Source organism: Aptenodytes forsteri, unplaced genomic scaffold, assembly GCF_000699145.1.
Source record: "Aptenodytes forsteri isolate BGI_AS27 unplaced genomic scaffold, ASM69914v1 Scaffold217, whole genome shotgun sequence".
Taxonomy (NCBI): Eukaryota; Metazoa; Chordata; class Aves; order Sphenisciformes; family Spheniscidae; genus Aptenodytes; species Aptenodytes forsteri.
In genome coordinates, this window is record NW_008796222.1 from 3,444,960 (window position 1) to 3,465,516 (window position 20,557).

At 37.6% G+C, this 20,557-nt stretch overlaps 1 protein-coding gene across 1 annotated transcript in view; it reads left to right on the top strand.

The window, feature by feature from the left end:
* Nucleotides 1-20,557, top strand: part of FAM184A (family with sequence similarity 184 member A) — an 84,682-nt gene that overhangs the window by 9,749 nt on the left and 54,376 nt on the right. Inside the window, exon 2 of the mRNA XM_009289125.2 lies at nucleotides 19,216-20,070. Within this exon, the coding sequence (XP_009287400.1) occupies nucleotides 19,216-20,070 (855 nt within the window). The remainder of the gene's footprint in view (nucleotides 1-19,215; nucleotides 20,071-20,557) is intronic.

The following is a 20,557-nucleotide window of genomic DNA, read 5'->3' on the forward strand; positions in this document are numbered from 1 at the left end:
TGGCTGTTTCCTTTATGCTGAGATGGCATTTGCGAAAATGTGTCCTAAAACAGAGAGTGGACTTTGACATGAAGATCAGTTTGTGTCTTTGAGCTGGTCTGGGAATATTCTGTGGCCATTCTTTCTACTCCCATGATTCTTGTCTTGCCTTTCTTTATTTCCATCCTCTGCTTCATGCTTTGCCGTGTGTACCTTTTCAATCTACAGCGTAGACCATTCACAATTTGGTGTACTGGGTATATTCTGCCTTACCTCCAAATACCTAACGCATAGATTGTAACTCTTGTCATTTATGTTTGGGCAGGCACTGCTATATTAAGTATCCTCGCACCTTCTGTACAAGCAAAAAGCCTGAAGCAAGTTTATCTTCTGTTGGTTTGTATTATTTTCCATAGCTATGAGTTGATACTCTAGAATAAACTATATTCCAAATCCCAGAATTTTTTTTTTTGGACATAGCTGTTTGTGTAATAGACTTTTTTCCTCTAATGGCAATTTAATTTTTTTTTTTTCTTATGGGCCTATGCTCCCTGTTCCTGAGGGAAACTATATTTCATGCTTTCAGAAAACTGTTAGTTTGTCAAAGTTGGAGACAGAAGTAACATGTCCTCTCACTATAATATATATATGCTTCTGTATGTGCCTATCTGAAATTCTGGTAAATGTGGCCCCTTAAAAAAAATCTTATTAAAGTCCTGACTGACTATTTGACTCTAGATTTGCTACTAATTCTTGAGCCTCTTCTGTTCTCATGCATAGGAAAGGGGTTCTTATAGAAAAGGGAAGAATTTGTTGAAGTGTACAGAAAGAAATAAAGAAAATTATCTCTTCTGGGAAGTATAAAAACCCAGTAGTTTGTCAAAGAATTGAAAGTAGCCTCAAGTTTGTCTGCAAGAACTGATTTTATCAAAGAACATGATATGTATTTTAGTGGAGTCTGAGGCTGTACGTGCTTTTCTTGTGCAGCGGAGCCTCGTCCGACGCTTTGCCTGTCAGTTGTGTTGGAACTCTGTTGAATTTTTCTCTTGCCCCGTTTTGCTCCGTTGCTGCCCTGGTGCTGAACGCAGGGCGCGGCGGGCGCCGGCCGCCTGCCGCTCTCCGTGGTGCTGAACGCAGGGCGCGGCGGGGCACCAGGCGCCTGCCGCTCTCCGTGGTGCTGAACGTAGGGCTGCCTCGACGTTTCCGCTTCACTGGCACTGGTGTCAAAAGCGAGTAAGTTTTACTTCCTCTTATGCAAACCGGTACGTTTTCCTACTAGCAAGATCTCTTTAGAGGCCCAACTTATATAACTACAATTGCCCACTCCTTTTATGTAGTCAATGTAGTCAGTTATAACATTGATTACACTGAACACTGTGAAGGTAAGTGCAGTGCATTATTTATTTGAAAATGTGTGCCATGCCATTTCATAGTGGCTTCCCAAAAGCCTGACAAAAAGACAAGGAAGTGAAAATAAAAACAAGCACTAAGTATTTTTCAGGGAGTTCTGTCAGTTAGCAAATTCAGAAATGTTTGAGAATATTTAAATGAGCAGCAGCATTTTATTCATATTGTCAAGACTCTAAAAGAGGGGTTCAAGTTTGATTTCCTAAAGCTGACTTACAGAATATACAACACAAAACTTGATTATTTCCTTCAGGATTTATACTTGGTTTAAATCTGTTCTGAAATAATTGCATACTTACCTTTTCAGGATTTTTAAAAAGTTGGAAATGCAGTTGTCATGTCTTAAAATTCATTAAAGGTATGTATTCTATTTCTGGGTGTTGCCTAGAGTATCTTATATTCAAAAGCCCTTGTAGTCCTCAGAAGAAGAGGAAATTGCATCTCGAAATTATATACTACTTAAAAACATTTATTTTGATAATTAATCAAAAACAGTGATACAGGTCTGTAAGATGACTACCTTTTTCACCCTGTTTGTCCACTTAGGTGGTGCTACTTTTTGTTTTGGGAAGCTTTGAACTTAATATCACTCTGCTGAGAGAAAATTCATTGGTTTGTATATGGAACAATTCTTGTAGAGTGAAGATCCTTGCTATGTTGTTTGTTTGTTTTGCCAAGGGCAAACTACTGTTATCTCCTCAATGCAAAGTCAGTTGCTCAGCTCTGAGAACTTTCCAGTGCATTGTTTCACTGAGTCTAAATACCCACAAACAGATGCAATACAAACATACTACCTTAAATTCTTGTAGGGATCTCTATACCTGAAAGGCTCAAATCAAATATGCAAATATTAAAGAAATAAATCTGTAAGGAAATGCAGCTGGGAGACTAAAACACAACTTGGGAGTAGCCCTTTGGCCTATCCTGTTTTCCTTGCAGCAATTTAATGTCTAATCATATAGCAGATGCAACAACTATATTCTAGATAGAGGATTAGAGAGTAAATGGGATTCTTTCTCACCAGGAGGCAGATTTGGGAATTTGTATATCTGTCGCTAAATCTTTTTCTTCTTCTTTTCCTTTCCTTTCCTCCTTCTTCTTCTTTTCCTTTCCTTTCCTTCTTCTTCTTCTTTTCCTTTCCTTTCCTTCTTCTTCTTCTTTTCCTTTCCTTTCCTTCTTCTTCTTCTTTTCCTTTTCCTTCTTCTTCCCTTTCCTTTCCTTCTTCTTCCCTTTCCTTCTGTATGTTTCTCAAGATTTAACTGTCTTAGGAAATTGCCTAAAGCTAACTGCACTACAGATTTGTAGTGGTTGTTTTTGACATAGCCTGACTGGTAGCGGCTAACATCCCAGAACTGAAAAGGGGTTTTGATTGGGTGTTGGTACTGCCACACCTCTCCCAGCACAAGGGCATTGAGTTGCAGTTGCAACTATATGCTAAACCAGTCTGTAACAGGAGGAAATAGTTGATTCAAGTTGTATGCAGAATGAACACCTAAGCTAATCCTGTTCATTAGAGAGCTGTGAAAGACTGTTTTTCCAAGATTGTCTTTTATCACAGTGGAATTTTCAATCTCTGTGGAAATAAGCATGCTTGAAGTAGTTGGGTTAATTTGACTTTCTAATTCAAGTCACTGAGTTATTGCATGACAGCTCGGGGTATAATGTATAGCTGGTCTTTTGTTAGATACTTGTGTTTGACTTATACGCTTGTGTTAGCAGGTAACGCACCATTTATAAAGGCAATCTGAGAGTCCCAGTAGGCTGTATCAGATGTTGAAACAGATTAATTTCCTGGCAGTTACACCTCCACCTGGGTTTATACCTTCTTTATGCTTGTTTTCTTAAAGAGAACTACATTGCTTTGAGACAGAAACCATGTAGTACAGTAGAAGGCATAGATTCTTTTTAGGTAATTTTTGCCTATTCTCAGGCAACTGGACAGGGTGGAAGCTGAACCTACAATGCAAGTTCCACTTCTCAATATGTATAGGATATGGGGGATATGGCTTAGAGAGCTTCAGCTCATTTCATATCTTGCTTTCTGAAGGATAGTATAGTATTACCAGACATGAATCTTCTATGTAATGTAGCTTAAGAGCCTTGTAAAGCAGCTTGTATTGCTTTCCTTGCAGATGTTCACAAAGCATTGAAAGCTAAAGTTTTCTTTTTTTACGTGACCTGAGAAACTCAGATGATCAGGTTTCTTTAGCTTGTGTCGGTTCTTGGGGTTTTTTGTAATGGAGTAGAAAGTAAGTCTAGTTCATGGTAAGTGCAAGGGGATTTATGTTTACTTAATACTTTGGTAATCAGTCCATTACTGCTTTTTGCTTCTTTTTGGAATGTTTATGTTCAGGGCTGGGCGGATAAGTTCCTTCTTTATTATGATACACTGGTATCACTAATGTTTCATTTTAATGGCACTTCAATTAATTCGTTGGAAACTCTGCATTGAGTTCTAGTGCATTTTATACCCTGGTTCTGTGATTGAAGACTGCCCAAAATGTAGGAGGTATATTAGGAACTTAATGAAAACCCTACGGCAAACTAACAAGTGCAAGCATTTATTTAAGTTTTTATCTGTAAAAGGAGACATTTCTGAAATGTACATAGCTCTGTTGGTATGCACTAAGCTTGTTCGTTTGTAATGTTTTTTTAATCATAAATAACTTTTTGTTTCGGAAGCTGTAGTGTACACAGCCTTTCTAACCCTTAAACTATAGGGAGAAAGCCATGGAAGTTCTCTTTAAGTATAGATTAGAATTAGGGAGAGGATCTGCTAAAAGCAGAACAGAAAGCTAAGTATCAAAATCTGTCCTCTTTATTAGAATCTTTCCTGACTGTGTTACAGGAAGAAGAGTGCATTAATTGCTGGAGATACTTGTGCTTACTGGTTTTTAAGAGTGCTATTATTAAAAAAAAAAAAAACCAAAACAAACAAACCAAAGCATAAATGCTATTTGCTATCTAAGTTGAAATTGAACTTTGAAAAAGTATTAGAAAACGTCAGCAAATTGGTTGTCCACTGCTAATGTTTTAGTCTGCAAAGCAAATTGTTCTGTACTGTCTCTTAACAAGTTAAGACATCATTTATAATTCTATGGAATTAAAACTGGTGTATTGGAAGCTGTGTTGTACATAGAATAGTCTTAAAATGTGCCTCAGAATAATTTCTCAGTATTCTATGAATGTGTTCCTTGTGTATGGCTTACTCAGATCATCCTTAAATTTTCACTTAGCTAATGGTGTATTTTGCAATATGTCACCAACTTAGCTCATTTTTTTAATTTCATTTTTCATATAAAAATGGAGATTTTTACAGTAGTAGTCAGAACTAGGCACATTTGTTTGAGAGGCTGAATATATATGTAAACTGACACGTGCGTGATACAGACCTGTACTTACCTCGAGGCCGGAGGCCTTGAGCTAATTATTTAATGTGAAGTTGGACACAAGAGCTCAGTAACTTTTTTTTTCAATTCTACTTATATGTGATTTATATTGTAAATCCTTGATTTAAAATTTCCACTATTTTCTCAACTGCTGGATTTTCAAAATAATTTTTTTACGTATGTTGAAGAAAGAAGACTTCTTGGTTTTCCTCTAATCCTCTTTCTCTATCATATTAGGTACCACAGATTTTTTTTTCTTAGGATAGCTCTTCATGCCCAACACTTGAAGTCTTGACAAAGATCCTTGTTTGGCTGACTCATCAGGGGAATTTTTGTTGGAGGTGAAAAATTCTGAACAGATATACCTGTGTACTTTTGTATGATGAATTGCTGGAACAGTAGGAGTTAACATCTCCCATTTAATGTGGAATAAAGTAAGTATTGTAGAAGAGGCAAATCTAGTAAATAGTTACAATTTAAATAGTCTTAAAATAAACACATTGTATTCCAGTTGCCGAACAGAAGCAACAGTAGAAGCCTTTATTACAATTGCATAGGATGGCTTTTTAAGAACATTCACTAGTGTAGCTCTCTGGAAGATTAGATCCAACTGGATGTTGTGGTTTAACACGGCAGGCAGCTAAACACCACACAACTGTTCGCTCACTCCCCTGCCCCTCCCCGCAGTGGGATGGGGGAGAGAATCGGAAAAAAAAGTAAAATTCATGGGTTGAGATAAAGACAGTTTAATAGGACAGAAAAGGAAGGGAAAATAATAATAATAATGATAAAAGAATATACAAAATAAGTGATGCACAATGCAATTGCTCACCACCCGCCGACTGATGCCCAGCCAGTTCCTGAGCAGCGGTCACGGCCCCCCGGCCAAATCCCCCCAGTTTATGTACTGAGCATGACATCAGTTTGGGTCAACTGTCCTGGCTGTGCCCCCTCCCAGCTTCTTGCTGGCAGGGCATGAGAAGCTGAAAAGTCCTTGACTAGTGTAAGTGCTACTTAGCAGCAACTAAAACATCGGTGTGTTATCAACATTGTTCTCATCCTAAATCCAAAACGCAGCACTGTATCAGCTACTAGGAAGAAAATTAACTCTATCCCAGCTGAAACCAGGACACTGGATAACCATAATAAGAAAATACAGGTGTTGGACTGGTAATTGAGTGTTCAGGTTGAGGAGCCACAGGGATTCCCCTTACTGTATTTAATGGGAGAAATGGAAAAGAAATGCTTTAGGACAAAGCAATATAATTGTATGCTTTTACCAGGACATCAGTTTTCTTGTAGGTTTCTAATGGAGATACTACAATTTTCCTACTTAAGTATATACAATCTTTCTTTTTTCTTTTTAATTGAATGGTTCAGAAAACCTGTGGTAGAAGGAACTGCACAAACTTTAAGTATCTTGATAGATAGACTAGAGACTAGGGAAAAAAGTGTATTCAGTCTTTTTTTGTGGGACTGTTTATAGGAAATTTAAAATTAGATATGTCTTCACTGCTGTTTGTCATGTGCCTGTGTGTTTTCTCCGGGTGTGTCCTAGACAAGTAGACATTAAGGTAGACTGAAAACTGGCTGAACTGCTCAGCTTAAAGTGTTGTGGTCAGCAGCATGAAGCCCAGTTGGAGGCCAGTCACTAATGGTGTACCCTAGAGGCGGATACTGAGGACAGTACTGTTTAACATCTTTGTTAGTGACCTGGATGATGAGACAGAATGCACACTCAGCAAGTTTGTAGACAATACAAAACTGGGACAAGTGGTTGGTAAAACAGATGGGTGTGCTGCTATTCAGAGCTGGACAGGCTGGAGAAGTGCACCAACAGGAACCTCGTGCAAAGTCCTGCGTCTGGGGCAGAATAACAAGTACACGGTTGGGATCGACTGACTGGAAAGCAGCTTTGCAGAAAAGGCCCTGGGGTCCTGGTAGACAGCAAGTTGAACATGAGTCAGCAATGTGCCTTTGTGGCAAAGGCAGCCAGTGGCATACTGGACTGCATTAGAAAGAGTGTCGCCAGCAGCTCAAGGAAGGTGATCCTTCCCCTCTACTTGGCACTGGTGAGACTCACCTGGAGTGCTGGGTCCAGTTCTGGGCTCCCCAGTACGAGAGAGACATGGACATACTGGAGCAAGTCCAGCAAAGGGCCACTAAGATGATCAAAGGACTGGGCCATATGTCATACTAAGAGAGGCAGAGAGCTGGAACTGTTTAGCCTGGAGAAGGCTCAGGGGGATCTTATGAATGTGTGTGTATACCAGATGGTAGGGAGTAAAGAAGACTGAGCAGGCATACTCTTAGTGGTGCCTCATGAAAAGATGAGGCAATAGGCACAAACTAAAACATAAAAAATTCCACTTAAACATAAGAAAACACTTCTTTTGCTGTGAGGATGGTCAAACGCTGGAACAGGTTGCCCAGAGAGGTTGAGGAGTCTACTTCCTTGGAGGTATTCAAAACCCACTTGATCAAGGCTCAGCATAGTCTGTTCTAGCTGACCCTGCTTTGAGCAGAGAAGTTGGACTAGATGACCTCCGGAGGGGCCTTCCAACTTCAGCCCTTCTGTGATTCCGTATACATGTTGTTTCTGTAATAGTTAATGTGTTGAACCTTTATGTTGTTGGTGTGAAATGGCAAAACTAATAGCCAGTGTGTGTAAATACTGAGAGGTAGCTAGGAATTACGAATGTTTTTCATTGTATGACAGATACCTGTAGGTTACTGGAAAGTATCCCAGTGGGCCACTGCAAACTTGTCCTAGATTCATCTCAGGCTGAACTTTGAGAATAAACTTGGACCGTCAAGTGGTGTGATTTGAGCAAAAGTGACTGTGCCACCTTCTTTGCTTACTGTATGTTTTTGATCCTATAACCTAAAAAAAAAAAAAAAAGAGTGGAAGCTTAGTGATCAATCCTTAGTTTGAAGATGAATTTTATTTTTCTGGTTAAAATTGGGATCATTTTTTTCAGAGAAAGGGAAATTACTTCAAGGTAGTATGATATTTCTGGGGAAGTGGCTTAAATTCTTCTACAGTTGTTAAAAATTCCATGAATAGACAAGTGTCTGGTTGGAGTTCCCTTTTTTCATTCTGGAAAATTAGCATTTACCATTAAAATTCCAGAGATGATTTGTAGTTAAGGCCTTCCATAAAGTGAAAAATGCTGCAGTTAAAAATACCGAGTTGGGAGTCTTGCAGTGTATGCTTTTCACTAATGCTTCTTTCCTGCATAGCTGCATACGTGTTTGGAAGGCTCCACACCTTTCCTTCTCTTAACCAAGCCTGGAAAGTGGAGAGAAAATTATGAGCAAGAAATGGACTTGTTTTCCAGTGTGCCATTCAATCTACTGGTGAGGAATTCTTTGCTCCATAGAGGCTGCGTCTGACTGGTCCCTTCTGCACTAGATGCTGGAATTGCACAGAATCTGCAGAAGTTCTTGAGGAAATAGGAATCAAAATAGATCAAGCGTTGAGAGGAAAAGACCTGCAGGCAGAGAGAGCGTGAAAATGAACTTTGTTTTGATGGGGGAGAGAAACTGGGAAGACCTTTTCTCTGGCTTGTCATATAACACTGCTGTTTCTTTGGGGAGACAGAATACAAGAAACCTTTTGCTAATGTTTTCATCTGCTCAACGCTCGAGGACTCATCTGTAAGAATGAGTAATAGCATGTATAAGTGATAACAATGCTGACTATGCCTTGATTTCAGGTTTATAAGCAAACTAAGAGGAAAAGAGATCAACTTTCTTTAGTGTCAACCTCATTTACAATTTATTCCAAAAAATACTTGTGTCGTTTTCAGGTGATGGCACTCAAAAATACTGCTTTGGGTATCCTCTAGAGCAGATTTAGAAATGGAGATGCTTCATTTTACTTTACGTTTCCACAGTGGTTGTTCTGTCTCTACCACCCCTGATTTCTCCCCTCCCCCCTTGCCAAATAAAAGAAAAAAACAAATCCCTTTCATTCTAAATAGTTAAAGTTTTTAATTCTAGCTTCAGTTTCCAATATTAGTGAGTACTTCCACAAAAATTATTTTTTCTTAAAAGGCAAGACAACTTGTCTTACATACTCTTAGTTATTTAAAAACTACATGTTTCTAGCTAGGCCATATATGGAGAAATCCAAAAGCAGTCAATGACCAGACAGCTTTTCATCATAAACATCTAGTGAAAACTAAAGGTTCAAAAATGTGAAGATGATTAAAGTTAATAGGGGGTTAGGTTTGAAGGTGGAATAGATTAAGATTTAAGAATAAATTTTTAGTCTTGAATTATAATGAAATTCTGCTTGAATGATAAATTAGGGAAATAGATTTTGAAGGAAACAGGACAGTAATTTTTTAGGCTCTGGACTATTTTGAGTCTTATGACTTATTTTTCTATCTAGTACAAATAACTACATGACTTAAGTATTTCTTTCTGATTAAAAATAAAGCTGGTGAAAGTACAGATGTGATTGTATCAAGAATAATTTAGCCAAGTCTAGCCAAAAGAAAAAGGGACTTAGAACAGCAATTATATTGACATAAATGATACTGACTGTGTTAGACATTTTTATAGTGTCCTTTTCAAAAAAAGGATTGATTTTAGAACAAAATAGAGGAACTTAAGTTTTGCTTTCAGACAATAAATAGAATCAGCTGACTAATGTTACTCCTTTTATATGAATGTGTTTTCACTCTAAATTAAGACTCTGTATGTGTGATGGATTTGTTGTTGAAATATTTTTGCAGAAAACTTCAACTTCTATTCATCCTTTTAGGCTCTCGTCACTTCAATATCAGTGAATGTCATCCTTTAAGCCATTTGATCCCACTGAAGAAAACTCACTTTTTAAGTGCCATCTCTCATATATTTTGCACCAGAAGACTGATTTTCTTTTCTTATATGGATGCTCTTTCAAGGAGAAATACGAATTGCTTTTTATTAAGAAAAGGAAAAAAAGTGTGCAGCAGTGAATTAGAAAGTATGTTTTCCTCTTTAAAAAAAAAAAAAAAGTAAATGCAGAGAGAGAGGGAGGGAGGGAAATTTCTGAATGAGATTTAAGTTTGGAAAAAAATTGCCAGCTTCATTAACTGTGGCTTGAGTGACCATTAACATGTAATTTGATGATACAAAATACAGAAATTGAAAAAGGAAAGGAGCACCTTACTATGGCTAGCGGGTGATTAAAGCATATGGAAATACTGCGTCTATTTTTTCTGTAATGTAGTTCTGAAACAACACTATATGATCCAATGATACAGGATGAATCACATAATTTTTAAGTCATAGTGTTGAAGTAGTCTGAGAAGCTTTGTAAAGAACTGCCGTATTTTGATAACGTTTGTATAGCAGAGCTATCCTTGTCAATTAAGCAAGTAAGTGGTTTAGGGTTACTTAGCTTGATTTACAGGTATTGGCCAAGTTGAAAAATAAGTACTGATTTCCAAGAAGACATTATGAAACACTTAAACTATTTTCTGCTGGTAATTGCTCCCATTCTGACTAACTTTTGAAGCTTTTTTTTTTAAACACTTTTCGTCTTTCACGACAGTCTTTCTGCAATGTGTTCTTGGGCTGTATTGAAATCTCTGATCGTGAAAATATTTTTTATGTCATAATCAGATTTAAACTTACATTAAACTCTATTCTGACTTATTCTGCAAGTTGGTTTTACACTTTGGCACAGAAAGCAAATTTATACACAGTTAACAAAACTAAATGTCCCTTAATCATGCAGGTAATATACTGCTTAGAAATAACTGTAGTTGAGAACAGCATAATATGAATGTACAGAATTGGATTGCTGAACACTGTAAACTTATGTAACTCCGTTAGAGCCAGCAATGCAAGTGTAGAACAGCTGAGCATTTCTCTCAGAAATAGATGTCATGTAGTAGCCAAGTGGGAGATGACGTGCCAGGTCCTACAAAGCAGTAGTGGTGATGTCTCCCCTATAACTGGGGAAATAGTCCTGTATAATTTGGTTTATGGTAAAAAGGTGTGCTTTACCTGTATCCAGCTGCTTCTCATTTTTCTGTCAAGGTCTTCAAGTCTACTTTTTCCTCCTGTAAAAACTGTTTTGGTTCAAGATTGTGCAGATAATTCTGGGATATTTTATTCTTGAAAATTAGCGAAATTGAATCTGGCCAGTAGCAGCGTTCTTTAATGGGCATCTTAGACATTACATCTAGTCAGTGGCTAATGTTATTCAACTGAATATCCAACCCATGTCTCAGTTGTGTGCTTTTATCTTCAAATAGCTCTTCCCATTTAATCTGTGTTTCTTGTTTGTGTGACATCACATCTGCTTGCTTTGCACCTGAGTTTTTCCCTCAACTGAAGATATTCTGAAGGTTGTATTGTATTTGGGCGGTGCAGCATTGTGACTGTCTGTCATGCCTTAGCCAGGCCATGATTCTTTTAAAAACCTTTATGAAATGAACTTGTATTTCATCAGTGTTTAAGTTGTTTGCTTGTTTTCTAAGTAACTTTGCTATGAAAATCCTGAAAATGAAATTAGAATATTTCAGGATAATAGGGTCTGCATGTTGTATCTAATGCATGTTGTATCTAATATTTATTCTCCTTTCTTCTGCTCTTCTATCTTCTCCTTGTCTTAACAGGAATAACAAGTTCACCTGTTCCCCAAACTGACAATCTAAGTTGCATATTGGCAAGTAATTTTTCCTCTTTTTCCCTTCCATCAAACATCATGTGCCTTCCATAATTACTGCCTTGTTTTCTGGAAGGGAAAAGCTAGGTCCAAGGGCTCCTATTTTTTTATTGTATATTGATAAATATTTGTAAGTGATATCTGCCCTTATTTCCTCTCTCTTTTCTTCCTCAGAAACCTGGGTACAGTTATCTAGCATGCCTTAAGTCATCACTGGTACAAATTCCTTTGCTCCATTGTAATTTGTTGGGGTGAGGAAAATACGCCACTTGTCCATTTTCTGCAGCACGTCCAAGGATACTCATATAAGAAAAAAAATGGAATTTCTACTAACCATAGCAGGATGCCATCTGTTCTGCAGTGGACCCCACACATCCAGTCAGAGACCTTGCTGTACTGAATGGAATGGAGTTTCCCCCAAGTATCTATTTCTGTCAGCCTCACATATGCACTAATGTCTCTGTCAAATCCCCTTTTGTCCCCCTAAGGGAGTATTCCACTGGTGAGACCCTGTCTCGGAGACACTCAGCTGCTAGAGCAGAAAGAGCAACATAGCCTGATTGCCCACTCTGCCCATTGTAATGGGCGAACTGTGTCTCGGTTCACTAGCGATTGCTAAAATCGTTTGGAAGGTAGCATGTTATTGTGTCCCAGCCCAGAGACCTGACTGGTCTTTAAACCACTCTTGACTCCTGGCAGCAGGCTGCATGGCTTCTGAACTTGTGAACCCCATCTTCCTGGTGTTGCTCAGCATGTTGGTCTATAAAAAGCAGTGCAGGTAACATGCTCAATGTTACCTGTTGAATACCTGTTGTCATGTTGAATCTTTGATTGCAGAGTGCTCTACAGCTGTAGATTTACCTGCTGGCGTGGTTTTGATTTCTGTTACCTGGTTGGCTTGTTAATGGTTATTCCTGTTCCTGGATTTGGATGAAGTGCATATTTCTAAGATAGGCTATTGTAACATAAAGCTCCTGATTAGCTCCCAGAAAGCCTCTCATTTGTTGTCTGGTACAACTCTAGGAGAAGGGGAAAGAAGCAACAGTGAATGACCGAATTGGGCACACTGGCCATTCTGTCCCTGTGCCGAGACATGCTCTGTATCTGTTCTTCAGGTGAGGACATCTCCTACCCCACAATTAATTGGAATGTGGCATGCCTTTTTCTGATAATTAAATTTTAAGGTACAGGCCCTGTAATCATTTATAAATAGGCTGAGCTGTAAATGCAAGCGGATCTTTTCAACCAGTGGGATTTTCAGGTAAATGCTTAAGAAGAGTTGATATTTCAGTGTGGGTCATACACAAATAAACAAAACACAGGAAGGATTGTAAGCCAAGTAGTTAATGTCATACTGATCTGTACTTGGCAGTTCAGAAAGTAGAAATGGGTTATCAGCACATCAGATTACAGGTACCTGAGAGCATGTGTTTAGCAGCATGAGCAAAGTGCCTTTAGTTGTATGTGCCCCTGTGAGGCTTTATGCCTTATATATGATATTGAACATCAAGAAACCTGAAAGTACAAAATAAATATTTTTTTCCCCCTGTTTAATTATCAGCTTAGATGTTAGTGAACAGTGCATGTCCTCTGATTTATCAAGACTTCTGTTTTATAGAAAATTAAGTGTAAATGTTTAGCAACAAGAGTGAAAGTGAAAAATCGTTGTCGTTTGTTTTCATTCAAAGGTTGAATGTTAGGTAGAAGTGGAAATCTGTTAATTTATTTCCAGGAATAGAACATTATGCTGAACTTCATGGCATCATTCTCTAAATAATTAATTGTAAACGGAAGACACTAGAGATTACTTTGCAAAGCTTGTTGCTGTAATAAAAATAATTTGGTACTTTTTTTCAGAGTTTCTAAAGGAATAAAGTACTAGATTTTACTTAGGCACAAATGGAGCTAATGCATGAAGACTGTTGAATAGCTAAAGGATATTTTCATAGTAAATTTTCTGTGGAAGTATATTTTTTGGGGAAAAATTTTCAAGTTCTTGCTCTCTGTGGATATTATCTCAAAGGAAGACTGGTGTAGTTAGACCAGCTTTTCTGGGGAGATGGTATTGGCAGGGGGCACTACTTTTACAGCTGCAGACCATATTTGTCTCTTCCCTGCTCATCATGCTGTGCCCCTAATGCACTGGCCCAAGCATTTAAGAAGACTTGCAGTGAACCAGATAGCTGAAGAGCAAGTGCTTGCCTTCCGCCTTTTCTGTGATGTCGAAGCAATCCTGGCCTAAAGTTCTAGGCTTGTTTCTGTTGTGTTGTCAGCAACCCAAAGGACTGAATTGACAAAGCATCTGTATTTGCACTATTTTCCATAAGGGAACAAAAGGTCTTTCTAGATAAAGGGATTTTTTTTTTTTTTTTAATTAAAACAAAAAAGAGAGAGACATGGGCATACATAGGGTTTGGGGTTGGGATTTTTTGGTGTACATAATACGGCTTTTAAAAGGGTTTTTTCAGATTTAGCAATAACTTGGTTTTCCCCATTAAATGTTCTGAGCAGAGTTGCCTCTTGGTTACAATTTAAGGGTGAAAAAAAAAAAGTCCTATTAAAAAATGCAACTTCAAAGATTATTATACGAAAAAATCTTCAGAGCTTATCTTGTGTTGTTCAACATCTGGCTAGCAATGCATGAGAAGGAATAAAATGCTATATTATAATTGGCTGTGTACTTCATATGTAGTAATGCATTTGTAAGAATGTACTTGGTGATTGTGGACAGCTTTTCTGAAAGACTGCTATAAATAACTTTGAAGTATTTCCCTGTATTACTGTATTTTTATAATGTCCTAAGGAGCAGAAATTTGTCCAGTAAAAACAAATTTTTTCTGGGTTTTAATTTGGTTTTTATTTATTTTGTCTTAAATGGACATTTCATTGATCATAATACATAAATTTTGAATGCTTAAATATAACATACTTCTCATTATTTGGTCAACAGGAAGAAAAGGGGAAAAATGAATGCAATACCCATTGTAACAAAAACTATGATCGTTCTGGACTATAGTAGAGGATACATTTCTACATAAAAATGAATTCATAATAATGCCTGGGAGTTTTCTGATGTTTCACGTCGATGTTGTAGACTAAACTTTTCTGTTTGCATCCCGCTGTATCTGTGGGGTATGACTTGTCTCTAGAAAACCCTTGTTACTGTTTCCCAGTATACCTTACTTCTTCCTGCGTCTAGCAGCTCTTACCTACCCACAGAGAGCAAGAGTAGGTCAGGCTCATCGGTCCGTGTGTTCTAAATCATTAACAGGTTATGCGCGAGCAATTCCTTGTTGGCGCTGTAGTTGTGTAGTTCATTAAATAGGTGTGCAGCACTGACAAAGTCTTGGGGTGTCTCCGGAGGCTCTGGTGTTTCAGACTAGCGGGTGCAGACAGCACCAGTGCTGACAGGCAGCAGCAGCGGCACCCCAGCAGCACTGGGAACAACACTTCACCTGAACTAGGCTGAATATAGTGCTCTGACCCAGGGACCCGCGTGTTAAGTCTAAAATGAAGGTTTACCAGAGATGTAAGGTTGATGTTTGTGTAAGATGTGCAGTGAAGTTTTTTTTCTCACAGGTATCAGTTCCTGTGTCCATGTAAAATTAGAGAGAATGAACCACACGCATTTTTGGAGATACATTTTGCAACACAGAAACTATTTGGCACCTAATACTAGTATTAAGGTGAATTACGCATTTTTAATTAGAAAAGCATTCCATCGTGACTAAATTGCTGGCAGGAGCAGATGACCAAAGTGCAGCTGACCATGCAAGAGTTGGTCAGCTCTCCAAACCATAACATCTGATTTGGAGTCAAATATATTTCTCAGCCAAATAGTAAAACTTTCATCCTTCAGCCGCAGACAGTGTTGAACACTGATTGTTGTTTGTATTACATGTAGTTCAAGACACCGAAGCTAATGCAGCAACAGTCTTGCTTAACCTTACCACATAGAATGTAACTAAAACCTCCAATACTCAATTACTGACATAAAAAAGGTTATTACTGTTGTTGTTACTAACTTAACTCTGTTGTAGTTCTTCAGACCAAGGCATGTAGTATTTCAGTAGATTCTTATTAATAATTAATTATGTTACTGTTTTGTCTAAAAAGTATTAAGGCCTTTAGCTGGCAATCTCAGTATTCTTGGATAGAGTACGGTTCTGTCTGTACCTCTGGAATGATACGCTAACTGAAAATACAGTAAAGCACAATTTAATTTTTTTTTCTGTCACCTGATAAGAACTGCAATGTGTATGGTGCATTTATGGAGCTGGAAAAAATATGAATTACTTAAATGAGCAGTTTATGCTTCTTAGTAATATGCAGAAAAAGCATATTACTGAATAAGCTACTAGTATTTTTAAAAGCATTTACAAGCATGCTTAGGAAATGGTTCATCCTCTGATTTGAAAATAGAGAGTGCAAAACCTGTTTTATCTGCCCACCTCCAACTTTTGCACCCTTACTGCCTTTCAATTTTCAGAAACTTACTTGAGCAAGAACTGTTTATTTTAGCTAGAACTTTAAATGTATTAATTTGTTCCAATGTATATCAGTTTCTGCTTTCATTTCATTGAAATGCTGTTAGGTTGCTTTTGCTTCAGTTAGTACAGACTTTTTTTTTTCTACGTTCCTATGCTAATACAGTGCATCAAATTCTCAAAGGTAAAATCTGATATAGCTATTCCATTACTTTAAATATACTGAGATTTATAAGAGAGTAATTTGATAGAGCTGGAATTCAGGCTGCTGAAGAACATATGTTATGATACAACATTCAGTTGCATGCATTTTATTTTACTTTTACATTTTCCGTAAGACACCTGTGTCCTTCATTTAAGGAATGAATGGTGCTTATTGAATTTGTAGATGTTCAGTGCTTTTTTTATGGAGTAAGTGGATGATGAGAATTTAAAGATACCTTCTGAATCCGGCATTGCATATAGGCTTATTTTTCACTTGGAATTTTCAGTGAGGGTCCCATTGCCAAATCATAATACCCTTGACAATACTATACGATTTATACTTTCTGCAGATTATAGTGCTGTATAACCTGAGACTGGAACACTGCCTGAAGTAAAGAACAACATTATGGCACTTCCATGCACAAAGACAGGAGTCAAGGGCTGTTTTGAGCATGGGATTTGACCTAGTGTTCTGCAAATACTTATTATAATAACCTGATCATAAGTGTGATAGTTTTTTATAATACCTTTTTAACTACACTGTCTAGCTTCTCTAACCAAAACTAAGGCCTTTTCATGCAAAATACTGCATGTATGTTTAAAAAAAAAACAAAAAAACAAACTTCAGTTTTCAAAGTATTTCTTATATGAACAAAGGAGTTGAGCACTGAACACCATTTAAACGACAGGGAAACTAATCTTTGGGATCCAATAGCGGAGACTGTGTTGATGACAGGAGGGAGGTGAAAGCTTTGTGGTCAGAAGTTACTGCTGGCATCACCAAAGACAATGAGAATATAAAAGGTTGAAACCTTGGGTGAAGGGCTTTGCGGTGATAGTTGTGATTCTGCTAATGGAATTGCATGTGGTTTTGTTGTCATGCTTTGCAATGTATTGGAGGAGTTTTTTGAGTCTCTGAACCATGAAACTCTTTTGCAGTAGGAAATCTGTTTTTTTTTAGGGAGTGCGTAGGAAAAATCTTTTTTTTTTTAGGGAGCAAGAAAGCCAAAAGTCTACCTGCTGCCTGCAGAGGCATTAGCAGCATTAAGAACAGTTTCGAAAACCATTGAAGAGCTCTTTTTTCCCCCTCTTTCATTAAATAACGTGTACATATGTTAGAAAAATTGAATTAGAATAATGTAAGTTAAACTGGTTTTTGTGATTTTTTTTTAAAGAAATCTTTTTTTTTTTAGGGAGCAAGAAAGCCAAAAGTCTACCTGCTGCCTGCAGAGGCATTAGCAGCATTAAGAACAGTTTCGAAAACCATTGAAGAGCTCTTTTTTCCCCCTCTTTCATTAAATAACGTGTACATATGTTAGAAAAATTGAATTAGAATAATGTAAGTTAAACTGGTTTTTGTGATTTTTTTTTAAAGTTATTTGCTTGTTATATAAAGATGAGTGAGGCTGTTTAGTTTTTTTCTTTCCATCTGATAATGTTTCAGAACTTTTTTCTTTCCTTTTTTTTTTAATCTAAAGCCTGCCCTTTTAGGTTTTTTGGCACAGGTAACAGAATGGTGTGTGTTTGTTATTTCAGATAATAAAATTTACAATACAGTGTCTGGACTCTTGTTTAAAAAAACAACCAACCAACCAAAAAAAAAAAAACCTAAAAACCCCCCAGAAAACAGAGCTTGTTATATTACATGGCCAAAATCTTGAATCTGCTTTTTCACTTACGAGAACTCTTTTGAGCTTTGTAACTTGTCTGAACACTTGACTGTAGACACTTTCTCCAGTCCAGAACACAGAGGCTCTGTGCTTGGTGCCAGGAGAGTGATCCTGGGCCTTCTTCATATTTCCTGGCCCTGAGGGCAAGTTAGTGCAGTCTTCCTCCATTGCCTGGTTGAATGCTAATGGAGGACTAGTCCAGGTTCTGTCCTCACAAAAAAAAAAAAAGAGGAAAAAAAAAAAAATCCCCAAAGGACAGGTTTTTTTTCTAAATTCTCTGCTGCTGAGAATCAGAGAATGTTGTCTGTTTTTGTTGCTTCTTGTTCATTTTTAAGATATACAAAATATACTAATCAGACTTTTTTTTCCTGTTCAGATGTGTTTTATAGCTCTGCTGCCTGTAACATATCTGGGAAGTGTGGGGATTTGCTGGAGTTTGCGGAGCACAAAATATTGTATTAAAACCACTTATTACATGAATAGTTTCTTCACTGATATCTACATATACGCATGCATACACACGTACTTATCCGTATTGCTATATTGGTGAGAGTACTTCCTAGTTAAAAACCAAAAAGACAACCTACCACGTTGTGGTCCAGTTGAAACATCTCATAGGATATATCTGGTTACTTTAAAACTTTCACTGAAAGTTAGGCAGCTTTGCTGGTTTCACAGCCGCCTTGAGCTGCTTAGCTGCCTGGGCTCCCCAAACTGTTGGCTGCCCTGCCAGCTACTTTTCTGCTCAGCTGACTTCTTAGCTGAAAAGTTGGCGAGCTTAGGTAGTGAGGGACCTCAGACCTCAGGAGATCCACATACACAGGATGCCTACTCGATAAGCTGTCAAAACCAAAATTGTATCTGGGCAGCCATCAGGCTTACAAACCAGAACAACCAATGCTGGCATTTTAGATGTTTCTAAAATGAAATGTTTAAGAATAGTTAGCATTTGGAAAGGAGGCATTTGAGATTTGGATTTTGTTCCAATTTAATTTCATGTTGTAATGTACACTCTGTGTGTGATTCTCTGACAGAAAACATCTGTTCAAATTTCTTTTTAGGCTATGCTTTTAATTCCTTAATATAAATGTTTTGTTTTTCAATGCATTGAATGTGCTTTTTTCCCAGCGGTATTTACAGCAACAACGTGCGTATAAAGGCAAAACTTTCATCAGGAAAATTATAGGTTAAAAAATATAGAAAAAACATTCTACAAGATGTATAATATTGTCATGACTAATATGGCATTTATGCAGTAGCATTCATAATAATATTTGGTGTCCTATTTGTATCATGAAAACATGCCAGATTGTCAAAGTAACTTTCAGAGTGCCTAGGTGTTTTTTATTATGATGTAACAGGTAACCAGAATGCCTTTTCTCTAATATAATATTATTTAATGTTTATAGGTAATATATGCTTTGAACACTAAAAATGATGAACATGAAGCTGCTATCCAAGCCCTTAAGGATGCTCACGAAGAAGAAATTCAACAAATTCTTGCAGAGACCAGAGAGAAGATCTTGCAGTATAAAAATAAAGTTGCAGAAGAAATGGATCTCAAGAGAAAGATCCAGGTTTTAGAAGAGTCACTGGAAGATCATAAAAAGATGAAACATCAGGCCTTGACAGAATTTGAAGCCTATAAGGATAGAGTTGAAGATATGCAGCTTTGTGCAGAAGCTCAGCATGTCCAACGTGTAGTGACCATGTCAAGAGAAGTAGAAGAGATCAGAAAGAAATTTGAGGAAAGGCTACGAAGTTTCATACAGTTGCAAGTGCAGTATGAGAAGGACAAGCGTACAGCTCTGGAAGACTTGAGAGCTGCCCACAGGCTTGAGATTCAGGAACTTCTGAAGACTCAACAGAGTCAGAATGCTACTTTAAGTAAGGGGCAAGAAAAGCTAGAGGAATTGCACAGACTGGAGCTGGAAGACTTGAACAGTAAAGTTGAAGAGTTAAGGCTGGAAAGAAAAAAACTCATTGAGGACTATGAAGGCAAACTCAGCAAAGCACAGTCCTTCTATGAACATGAACTTGATTCTTTGAAAAGATCTCAGCTTTTTACAGCAGAAAGTCTACATGCTTGCAAAGAAAAAGAAGTGGAGCTAAGAAAAGAATTTCAAAACCAGGAAAGTATGTTACGGAAGAACCTGGGAAAGCTTAAAACTGAATTGCAAATGGTCCAGGATGAAGCTGCCAGTCTACGGGAAAAATGCCAAAAACTTCAGGTGGCTCTTGGTACGGCAGAAAACAATGTTCAGGTGAGACTGATGATATGTTGTTCCCAAGACTGTGAATTTTCTTTTCCTATTTATGCTGTCTTTCCGTGAGGCTGGTAGGTTGAGGTGATTGGAACATGTAAACTTAATTTTCTGTCACTTGTACTTGATTATCATCTACTTCTAAATTTTTTTTTAATTTATATTTTGAAATTTGTTTTGTGTTTAATTTTCCCAGACTGAATTAATACTACTTTATATTCCAGTAGAATCTAGAAGCCCTTACCCAGGGGAAAGTTTTGGTCTCCTTCCTTTCAGCTGTTTATGAACAGAACTTGGTTGTTCTAGTCATACTATTCAAAGTGTAGTATACTCAAAACTGTTACCACTTAAAGAACAGCAAAAAACCCCAGACCAGACCGTGTTCCCCTCCATGCAAAGAAAGAAAGGAAAAAAAAAAAAAGGCAAACAGCTAAGCAATATCTTTGCATCAGGTCTCCACATATATTGATCCCTCCCTCCCGCCCCA